Here is an 11,885-nt window from a genome sequence, read left to right as displayed (position 1 = left end):
GACATGAAAGGTACAAATATTCAGAAAAACAGATGGTATGTGTATGTAGAAGTAGATGTGGTTATGTCTTGGCTTGAAAACCATGAGCTTCAGGTGACCCTGGGGAAATTGTTTGAATACCAATCACTAAATCCACTCCTAAGTTTGGATATTATGAATTTTAGGTCAATACCTTTGCATTGTAGAATATCAAGTGTGGTTGATACATACACCAACCTTACCAGAGCAACGTACACACTGTTGCTTTCATTAAGGTACTATAATATGAAGACATTTGTAGTATGGCTTTTGGGAAGTTAAATGGAGAACTGTACTGTATTTGATATTTTGCCCTCCCTGTGAAAGTAGCAGAGGGTCCTCATAAGAGGCCTGGCAGTCAATGAAAGGGAGAATAGGGGGGGGGGGGGGCTAGTGCCATCAGGGCAGCTCTCATTGTGCACTGATGACGTTTTTAGGCCCCTGGCTACACCTGTTCTTCGTCATACTACTTTACCTCCATTTCTTTCTTCCATCTTGTCCAGCCTCTCAAGCTATACTTCGTAGTGCAACTTCAGAAAGTTTACCCAGTTTCACTGAGGCGTTTAATGGTTTTCCCAGCCCTAGCACCAGGCTATGGTCTGAATTCCATAAATCATCTCCAATAGGGGAACTTTGCACCTGTTTACACATACTGGGGGCCAATGTACTGTAGCTTCAGTCCTCCACTTTCCTCTTGGATGCCCTTGTTGTATTACAGGTCACTTCTTGGCTTTGATAAAGATAATTTCCACGCAAAATCTAATTCCTCTTTGTTGGTGGAACGCTCTTCCAAATTTAGAATATCTACTGGCATGATGACTTAATTTCTTGAACCTGATAGTTAATGTTTTCCTCCTTATAAACTTAAGACATTCCTTGCTGCCTATATTTTACCCAGCTTTCTGTACATTGTTTTTTTGTAACAAAGAGGCTTCCCTAGTTGGAGATGAAAGCTAAAAAGGATCTGGAAAACCTTTTCAATTTTTAACCTTGATTTTCGTGCTAAATTGTTGATTTTGAATTATCTACTGGTGTTCTTTGTAAAACCCTTGCAAAAATCAGAGTTATCAAGTAACCAAATATGTATTTTCTTCTTTTCAAGTACTTCGAAAACATGAACAAACCCTACGACGAACAAAGGATGAGTAAATTCCTAGCATCCATTGTCACACCCAACTATACTAATCTGACGAGCGCTCGGACAAGAACTCCATCGACATTCGACCCTAAAATCTTGGGTGTGACTTTCACTCGTGTGTGTTCTGTGAAAAGTTCCTCTCCCAAGACAAAGCGCACCAGCTTAGGAAGCATTACAAGTCTTAACAGCAACTCTGACGCAGATGGTGAAGCAGAGTCAGATGGCGGTTACCTGTGCATGAATCCTGTTAAAAATGATAAGATGCCGCCAAATCAAGAACCAGTTTTGTCTTGATATTCCTGCCGAGGAGAACGTTCCGTTTTCTATAATATACCTGGGGTGTTTGAATCAATGTGTAAGTTTCCAGATAGTGTGTTCTTTTGTAGAGATTGTGTAACAGGTACCGTTATGTAAACTCAATGACCTTCAAAGATGAATTCTCAATGAGTCTCCATCAAGAGGCTACCAATAGGGATTATCATCTGATTAACTGAAAAAACCGGTTCATTATATACTGTAGGCCTATGTGTTGGAGGTGTTGTTTAAAATTATAGCAAGAACGTTGTCAGGTTTATGATACTTAGAACTCCTATATCTGGACTCAGTGTGATTTTTATCATTATTGTCTCGTTAAGAAAATAGTAAGAAAGGAGTTGATTGGAACGTATTTTCATCGTTTATAACTTGCTTAAAATAATGTTTCTTTTTTTCCATCTGGATTGGCCTTTCTCAGACTTCCTCTGTTTTGGATAGGGACTAGTTCTATTCCCTACGACCGCGTATTTTCTAGTTCGTATTAGTACTTGAGTTTCTGCACTGCAGGTTTCTATTAATAACGTCCCCCGGGTATAGTAAATAGATGATATTTTTCAACTAACTCATATACAGTACAGTAAACTTTTTTAAGTAAAGGCTGGTCCACACGCTACGTTTTGCACAACCTTTTGTCTGCACAGTTCAAGACGTTGCAGATAAAACGTTGCATGTGGACAGGAAAACAGAGCAGTTTTGACTCCAGCGCAAGACGGTACAGTTGCAGCCATGACTGAGCTAGGAGAGCATAGATATCCATGAACTGTGTAGACAAGTCGGTACGTGCAGACGGCAGCACCGTCTTTTGTCTCATTTTGGGCCTCAGTTTTAATTCAACAAGCGACAATGGCCGACCTTAGGCAATGTTCTCGAGAGTTCCTCACAGAATTTAGCATTGTACGAAAGTTTCCCATGCATTTGGCGTGTCAAATCAAAGGATTAAGTAACCGGGATGAAAAGGGGAAGGATTATGAAAGCTTAGTGGAAAAATTTAAAGAAATTGATAAAAATGCCAACAAAGATATGGTGGTAAAAAAAAAATAAATTCTTTGAGAAGTGTTTATCGCAAAGAATTGGCTAAAGTTAATGTGGTGAAATTGCTGTTCTCATACACGTATTTTCTTTAATGATATGGGGTGTCACTAGTTCCAATAAATTAGTATATGTTTCCATGTCCATTCGCAAGTAATTGCGCCAATCATTAGGCTCATCATGTAGTTCACGCAGTAATTTGATATGGGAGAAATTTTGCTTTTTCAAAAGCCACTTTCGCGACCACTTTGAACGCCGGGTGCTTCTGAGACGTTCCAATTTTTTTTTTTTTTTTTTTTTTTTTTTTTTTTTTTTTTTTTTTACAACACAACACGTCAAAATTGACAAAAGGAGTACCTCCTCCATGATGATGTTGACAAAACTGAGAAACTCGTGCAAACATCATGGTACCGTGTAGACGCAATAAAATTGTAAGGTTTTCATTCCGTCTAAGACTGCGCAGACAAATTGTTGTGCAAAACGGAGCGTGTGAACCTGCCTTAAAGTGTAATGAAATACGACATTTTATCATAAATCGTGTTTATTTTAACATTAAGTAACATTTTAAAAAATAAAAGTAACAAAAAATGCTTTAAAGTATTTCCCATATTCGTTGGATCTTCTTAAGTTTCCAATTGATATAGTATTTTTAGTTTTCTTTCGTTTAATAAAATCAGGTACGTTTTGTTTCAGCAACCTACGTGAGTAATTTTTTAGTCTCGTGTTTCATATTTTTGGTCCTATAAACAGGGCCGAATTACCGCATAGGCAAACTAGGCATTTGCCTAAGGCCCAACGCATTTGGGGGCCCCGCGATCCAAGGGGTTCAGGGGCTCATCCAAGACTGCGCACATGGCGCAAGTGCAAAGGGGTCCCTACCTAAAAAGTTCAAGTGTTTGGAGAGTAAATTTGATTTTTGTAAATTAATCATAACAAAAATAAATAATGAAATAAAATAAAATGCCTAACACTTCCAGCTACTAACTGTGAAGGAGAACGTTCATTTTCTGTTTTGAAAAGAGTGAAAAACCAGCTCCGTTCAACAATGAGCCAAGACAAATTGTGTGACCTAGCCTTGTTGACCATTGAGTCTGATCTAACAAGAAATATTGATTTTCAGAGTATAATTGATGATTTTGCCAATATGAAATCCAGAAAGAAATTTATTTAAGAAGTGCCTGTGAAGTTGATATATGCACATGCATGATTTGATGATAATCACAAAAAGGGACTGTAGAGGTTATGTTAAATACCAAAGGTGTGTATGATGCTGTTGCTTTAGTAACCTAGTTTATCTAAGAAGTGCCTGTGAAGTTGATGTATGCTTTAGTAACCTATTTTATTTAGGAAGTGCCTGTGAAGTTGATATATGTACATGCATGATTTGATGATAATCACAAAAAGGGACTGTAGAGGTTATGTTAAATACCAAAGGTGTGTATGATGCTATTGCTTTAGTAACCTAGTTTATCTAAGAAGTTCCTGTGAAGTTGATATATGCTTTAGTAACCTAGTTTATTTAAGAAGTGCCTGTGAAGTTGATATATGCACGTACATGATTTGATGATAATCACAAAAAGGGACTGTAGAGGTTATGTTAAATACCAAAGGTGTGTAAGAAGCTATTGCTTTAGTAACCTAGTTTATCTAAGAAGTGCCTGTGAAGTTGATATATGCTTTAGTAACCTATTTTATTTAAGAAGTGCCTGTGAAGTTGATATATGTACATGCATGATTTGATGATAATCACAAAAAGGGACTGTAGAGGTTATGTTAAATACTAAAGGTGTGTATGATGCTATTGCTTTAGTAACCTAGTTTATCTAAGAAGTGCCTGTGAAGTTGATATATGCTTTAGTAACCTATTTTATTTAAGAAGTGCCTGTGAAGTTGATATATGCACATGCATGATTTGATGATAATCACAAAAAGAGACTGTAGAGGTTATGTTAAATACCAAAGGTGTGTATGATGCTGTTGCTTTAGTAATCTAGTTTATCTAAGAAGGGCCTGTGAAGTTGATATATGCTTTAGTAACCTATTTTATTTAAGAAGTGCCTGTGAAGTTGATATATGCACATGCATGATTTGATGATAATCACAAAAAGGGACTGTAGAGGTTATGTTAAATACCAAGGGTGTGTATGATGCTATTGCTTTAGTAATCTAGTTTATCTAAGAAGTGCCTGTGAAGTTGATATATGCTTTAGTAACCTATTTTATTTAAGAAGTGCCTGTGAAGTTGATATATGCACATGCATGATTTGATGATAATCACAAAAAGGGACTGTAGAGATAATGTTAAATACCAAAGGTGTGTATGATGCTATTGCTTTAGTAATCTAGCTTATCTAAGAAGTGCCTGTGAAGTTGATATATGCTTTAGTAACCTATTTTATTTAAGAAGTGCCTGTGAAGTTGATATATGCACATGCATGATTTGATGATAATCACAAAAAGGGACTGTAGAGGTTATGTTAAATACCAAAGGTGTGTATGATGCTATTGCTTTAGTAATCTAGTTTATCTAAGAAGTGCCTGTGAAGTTGATATATGCTTTAGTAACCTATTTTATTTAAGAAGTGCCTGTGAAGTTGATATATGCACATGCATGATTTGATGATAATCACAAAAAGGGACTGTAGAGGTTATGTTAAATACCAAAGGTGTGTATGATGCTATTGCTTTAGTAATCTAGTTTATCTAAGAAGTGCCTGTGAAGTTGATATATGCTTTAGTAACCTAGTTAATCTAAGAAGTGCCTGTGAAGTTGATATATGCACATGCATGATTTGATGATAATCACAAAAAGGGACTGTAGAGGTAATGTTAAATACCAAAGGTGTGTATGATGCTATTGCTTTAGTAACCTAGTTTATCTAAGAAGTGCCTGTGAGTTGATATATGCTTTAGTAACCTAGTTTATTTAAGAAGTGCCTGTGAAGTTGATATATGCACATGCATGATTTGATGATAATCACAAAAAGGGACTGTAGAGGTTATGTTAAATACCAAAGGTGTGTATGATGCTATTGCTTTAGTAACCTAGTTTATCTAAGAAGTGCCTGTGAAGTTGATATATGCACATGCATGATTTGATGATAATCACAAAAAGGGACTGTAGAGGTTATGTTAAATACCAAAGGTGTGTATGATGCTTTAGTAGCCTAGTTTATTTAAGAAGTGCCTGTGAAGTTGATATATGCTTTAGTACCCTAGTTTATTTAAGAAGTGCCTGTGAAGTTGATATATGTACATGCCTGATTTGATGATAATCACAAAAAGGGACTGTAGAGGTTATGTTAAATAACAAAGGTGTGTATGATGCTATTGCTTTAGTAACCTAGTTTATCTAAGAAGTGCCTGTGAAGTTGATATATGCACATGCATGATTTGATGATAATCACAAAAAGGGACTGTAGAGGTTATGTTAAATACCAAAGGTGTGTATGATGCTGTTGCTTTAGTAACCTAGTTTATCTAAGAAGTGCCTGTGAAGTTGATATATGCTTTAGTAACCTAGTTTATTTAAGAAATGCCTGTGAATTTGATATATGCACATGCATGATTTGATGATAATCACAAAAAGGGACTGTAGAGGTTATGTTAAATACCAAAGGTGTGTATGATGCTATTGCTTTAGTAACCTAGTTTATCTAAGAAGTGCCTGTGAAGTTGATATATGCTTTAGTAACCTAGTTTATTTAAGAAGTGCCTGTGAAGTTGATATATGCACATGCATGATTTGATGATAATCACAAAAAGGGACAATAGAGGTTATGTTAAATAACAAAGGTGTGTATGATGCTATTGCTTTAGTAACCTAGTTTATTTAAGAAGTGCCTGTGAAGTTGATATATGTACATGCATGGTTTGATGATAATCACAAAAAGGGACTGTAGAGGTTAGGTTAAATACCAAAGGTGTGTATGATGCTATTGCTTTAGTAACCTAGTTTATCTAAGAAGTGCCTGTGAAGTTGATATATGCTTTAGTAACCTAGTTTATCTAAGAAGTGCCTGTGAAGTTGATATATGTACATGCATGATTTGATGATAATCACAAAAAGGGACTGTAGAGGTTATGTTAAATACCAAAAGTGTGTATGATGCTGTTGCTTTAGTAACCTAGTTTATTTAAGAAGTGCCTGTGAAGTTGATGTATGCTTTAGTAACCTATTTTATTTAAGAAGTGCCTGTGAAGTTGATATATGCACATGCATGATTTGATGATAATCACAAAAAGGGACTGTAGAGGTTATGTTAAATACCAAAAGTGTGTATGATGCTGTTGCTTTAGTAACCTAGTTTATTTAAGAAGTGCCTGTGAAGTTGATATATGCTTTAGTAACCTATTTTATTTAAGAAGTGCCTGTGAAGTTGATATATGCACATGCATGATTTGATGATAATCACAAAAAGGGACTGTAGAGGTTATGTTGAATACCAAAGGTGTGTATGATGCTATTGCTTTAGTAACCTAGTTTATCTAAGAAGTGCCTGTGAAGTTGATATATGCTTTAGTAACCTAGTTTATTTAAGAAGTGCCTGTGAAGTTGATATATGCACATGCATGATTTGATGATAATCACAAAAAGGGACTGTAGAGGTTATGTTAAATACCAAAGGTGTGTATGATGCTATTGCTTTAGTAACCTAGTTTATCTAAGAAGTGCCTGTGAAGTTGATATATGCACATGCATGATTTGATGATAATCACAAAAAGGGACTGTAGAGGTTATGTTAAATACCAAAGGTGTGTATGATGCTGTTGCTTTAGTAACCTAGTTTATCTAAGAAGTGCCTGTGAAGTTGATATATGCTTTAGTAACCTAGTTTATTTAAGAAGTGCCTGTGAAGTTGATATATGCACATGCATGATTTGATGATAATCACAAAAAGGGACTGTAGAGGTTATGTTAAATACCAAAGGTGTGTATGATGCTATTGCTTTAGTAATCTAGTTTATCTAAGAAGTGCCTGTGAAGTTGATATATGCTTTAGTAACCTATTTTATTTAAGAAGTGCCTGTGAAGTTGATATATGCACATGCATGATTTGATGATAATCACAAAAAGGGACTGTAGAGGTTATGTTAAATACCAAAGGTGTGTATGATGCTATTGCTTTAGTAATCTAGTTTATCTAAGAAATGCCTGTGAAGTTGATATATGCTTTAGTAACCTAGTTTATCTAAGAAGTGCCTGTGAAGTTGATATATGCACATGCATGATTTGATGATAATCACAAAAAGGGACTGTAGAGGTAATGTTAAATACCAAAGGTGTGTATGATGCAATTGCTTTAGTAATCTAGTTTATCTAAAGTTCCTGTGAAGTTGATATATGCTTTAGCAACCTAGTTTATTTAAGAAGTGCCTGTGAAGTTGATATATGCACATGCATGATTTGATGATAATCACAAAAAGGGACTGTAGAGGTTATGTTAAATACCAAAGGTGTGTATGATGCTATTGCTTTAGTAACCTAGTTTATCTAAGAAGTGCCTGTGAAGTTGATATATGCACATGCATGATTTGATGATAATCACAAGAAGGGACTGTAGAGGTTATTTTAAATACCAAAGGTGTGTATGATGCTTTAGTAGCCTAGTTTATTTAAGAAGTGCCTGTGAAGTTGATATATGCTTTAGTAACCTAGTTTATTTAGGAAGTGCCTGTGAAGTTGATATATGTACATGCCTGATTTGATGATAATCACAAAAACTGACTGTAGAGGTTATGTTAAATAACAAAGGTGTGTATGATGCTATTGCTTTAGTAACCTAGTTTATCTAAGAAGTGCCGTTGAAGTTGATATATGCTTTAGTAACCTAGTTTATTTAAGAAGTGCCTGTGAAGTTGATATATGCACATGCATGATTTGATGATAATCACAAAAAGGGACAATAGAGGTTATGTTAAATAACAAAGGTGTGTATGATGCTATTGCTTTAGTAACCTAGTTTATTTAAGAAGTGCCTGTGAAGTTGATATATGTACATGCATGATTTGATGATAATCACAAAAAGGGACTGTAGAGGTTAGGTTAAATACCAAAAGTGTGTATGATGCTATTGCTTTAGTAACCTAGTTTATCTAAGAAGTGCCTGTGAAGTTGATATATGCTTTAGTAACCTAGTTTATCTAAGAAGTGCCTGTGAAGTGGATATATGTACATGCATGATTTGATGATAATCACAAAAAGGGACTGTAGAGGTTATGTTAAATACCAAAAGTGTGTATGATGCTGTTGCTTTAGTAACCTAGTTTATTTAAGAAGTGCCTGTGAAGTGTATATATGCACATGCATGATTTGATGATAATCACAAAAAGGGACTGTAGAGGTTATGTTAAATGCCAAAAGTGTGAGTGATGCTGTTGCTTTAGTAACCTAGTTTATTTAAGAAGTGCCTGTGAAGTTGATATATGCTTTAGTAACCTATTTTATTTAAGAAGTGCCTGTGAAGTTGATATATGCACATGCATGATTTGATGATAATCACAAAAAGGGACTGTAGAGGTTATGTTAAATACCAAAGGTGTGTATGATGCTATTGCTTTAGTAACCTAGTTTATCTAAGAAGTGCCTGTAAAGTTGATATATGCACATGCATGATTTGATGATAATCACAAAAAGGGACTGTAGAGGTTATGTTAAATACCAAAGGTGTGTATGATGCTATTGCTTTAGTTACCTAGTTTATCTAAGAAGTGCCTGTGAAGTTGATATATGTTTTAGTAACCTAGTTTATCTAAGAAGTGCCTGTGAAGTTGATATATGCTTTAGTAACCTAGTTTATCTAAGAAGTGCCTGTGAGGTTGATATATGCTTTAGTAACCTAGTTTATTTAAGAAGTGCCTGTGAAGTTGATATATGCACATGCATGATTTGATGATAATCACAAAAAGGGGCTGTAGAGGTTATGTTAAATACCAAAGGTGTGTATGATGCTGTTGCTTTAGTAACCTAGTTTATCTAAGAAGTGCCTGTGAAGTTGATATATGCTCTAGTAACCTAGTTTATTTAAGAAGTGCCTGTGAAGTTGATATATGCACATGCATGATTTGATGATAATCACAAAAAGGGACTGTAGAGGTTATGTTAAATACCAAAGGTGTGTATGATGCTATTGCTTTAGTAACCTATTTTATCTAAGAAGTGCCTGTGAAGTTGATATATGCACATGCATGATTTGATGATAATCACAAAAAGGGACTGTAGAGGTTATGTTAAATACCAAATGTGTGTATGATGTTGTTGCTTTAGTAACCTAGTTTATCTAAGAAGTGCCTGTGAAGTTGATATATGCACATGCATGATTTGATGATAATCACAAGAAGGGACTGTAGAGGTTATGTTAAATACCAAAGGTGTGTATGATGCTTTAGTAGCCTAGTTTATTTAAGAAGTGCCTGTGAAGTTGATATATGCTTTAGTAACCTAGTTTATTTAGGAAGTGCCTGTGAAGTTGATATATGTACATGCCTGATTTGATGATAATCACAAAAAGGGACTGTAGAGGTTATGTTAAATAACAAAGGTGTGTATGATGCTATTGCTTTAGTAACCTAGTTTATCTAAGAAGTGCCTGTGAAGTTGATATATGCACATGCATGATTTGATGATAATCACAAAAAGGGACAATAGAGGTTATGTTAAATAACAAAGGTGTGTATGATGCTATTGCTTTAGTAACCTAGTTTATTTAAGAAGTGCCTGTGAAGTTGATATATGTACATGCATGATTTGATGATAATCACAAAAAGGGACTGTAGAGGTTAGGTTAAATACCAAAGGTGTGTATGATGCTATTGCTTTAGTAACCTAGTTTATCTAAGAAGTGCCTGTGAAGTTGATATATGCTTTAGTAACCTAGTTTATCTAAGAAGTGCCTGTGAAGTTGATATATATAAATGCATGATTTGATGATAATCACAAAAAGGGACTGTAGAGGTTATGTTAAATACCAAAAGTGTGTATGATGCTGTTGCTTTAGTAATCTAGTTTATCTAAGAAGTGCCTGTGAAGTTGATATATGCTTTAGTAACCTATTTTATTTAAGAAGTGCCTGTGAAGTTGATATATGCACATGCATGATTTGATGATAATCACAAAAAGGGACTGTAGAGGTTATGTTAAATACCAAAGGTGTGTATGATGCTATTGCTTTAGTAATCTAGTTTATCTAAGAAGTGCCTGTGAAGTTGATATATGCTTTAGTAACCTATTTTATTTAAGAAGTGCCTGTGAAGTTGATATATGCACATGCATGATTTGATGATAATCACAAAAAGGGACTGTAGAGGTTATGTTAAATACCAAAGGTGTGTATGATGCTATTGCTTTAGTAATCTAGTTTATCTAAGAAGTGCCTGTGAAGTTGATATATGCTTTAGTAACCTATTTTATTTAAGAAATGCCTGTGAAGTTTATATATGCACATTCATGATTTGATGATAATCACAAAAAGGGACTGTAGAGGTTATGTTAAATACCAAAGGTGTGTATGATGCTATTGCTTTAGTAACCTATTTTATCTAAGAAGTGCCTGTGAAGTTGATATATGCACATGCATGATTTGATGATAATCACAAAAAGGGACTGTAGAGGTTATGTTAAATACCAAAGGTGTGTATGATGCTATTGCTTTAGTAACCTAGTTTATCTAAGAAGTGCCTGTGAAGTTGATATATGCACATGCATGATTTGATGATAATCACAAAAAGGGACTGTAGAGGTTATGTTAAATACCAAAGGTGTGTATGATGCTGTTGCTTTAGTAACCTAGTTTATCTAAGAAGTGCCTGTGAAGTTGATATATGCTTTAGTAACCTAGTTTATTTAAGAAGTGCCTGTGAAGTTGATATATGCACATGCATGATTTGATGATAATCACAAAAAGGGACTGTAGAGGTTATGTTAAATACCAAAGGTGTGTATGATGCTATTGCTTTAGTAATCTAGTTTATCTAAGAAGTGCCTGTGAAGTTGATATATGCTTTAGTAACCTATTTTATTTAGGAAGTGCCTGTGAAGTTGATATATGCACATGCATGATTTGATGATAATCACAAAAAGGGACTGTAGAGGTAATGTTAAATACCAAAGGTGTGTATGATGCTATTGCTTTAGTAATCTAGTTTATCTAAAGTTCCTGTGAAGTTGATATATGCTTTAGCAACCTAGTTTATTTAAGAAGTGCCTGTGAAGTTGATATATGCACATGCATGATTTGATGATAATCACAAAAAGGGACTGTAGAGGTTATGTTAAATACCAAAGGTGTGTATGATGCTATTGCTTTAGTAACCTAGTTTATCTAAGAAGTGCCTTTGAAGTTGATATATGCACATGCATGATTTGATGATAATCACAAGAAGGGAC

General features: G+C 34.8%; 1 protein-coding gene across 1 annotated transcript in view; it reads left to right on the top strand.

Moving 5' to 3' along the window:
• LOC137648189 (vascular endothelial growth factor receptor 1-like) overlaps positions 1-2,189 on the top strand; it is a 48,945-nt gene extending 46,756 nt beyond the window's left edge. The window contains exon 20 of the mRNA XM_068381117.1: positions 1,121-2,189. Within this exon, the coding sequence (XP_068237218.1) occupies positions 1,121-1,450 (330 nt within the window). The 3' untranslated portion in view covers positions 1,451-2,189. The remainder of the gene's footprint in view (positions 1-1,120) is intronic.
• The last annotated feature ends 9,696 nt before the right edge of the window (positions 2,190-11,885 follow it).

This window comes from Palaemon carinicauda, chromosome 10, assembly GCF_036898095.1.
Source record: "Palaemon carinicauda isolate YSFRI2023 chromosome 10, ASM3689809v2, whole genome shotgun sequence".
In the NCBI taxonomy this organism is placed as follows: Eukaryota; Metazoa; Arthropoda; class Malacostraca; order Decapoda; family Palaemonidae; genus Palaemon; species Palaemon carinicauda.
The sequence above is the reverse complement of the archived record's forward strand: the minus strand, read 5'-3'. Positions and strand labels throughout refer to the sequence as shown.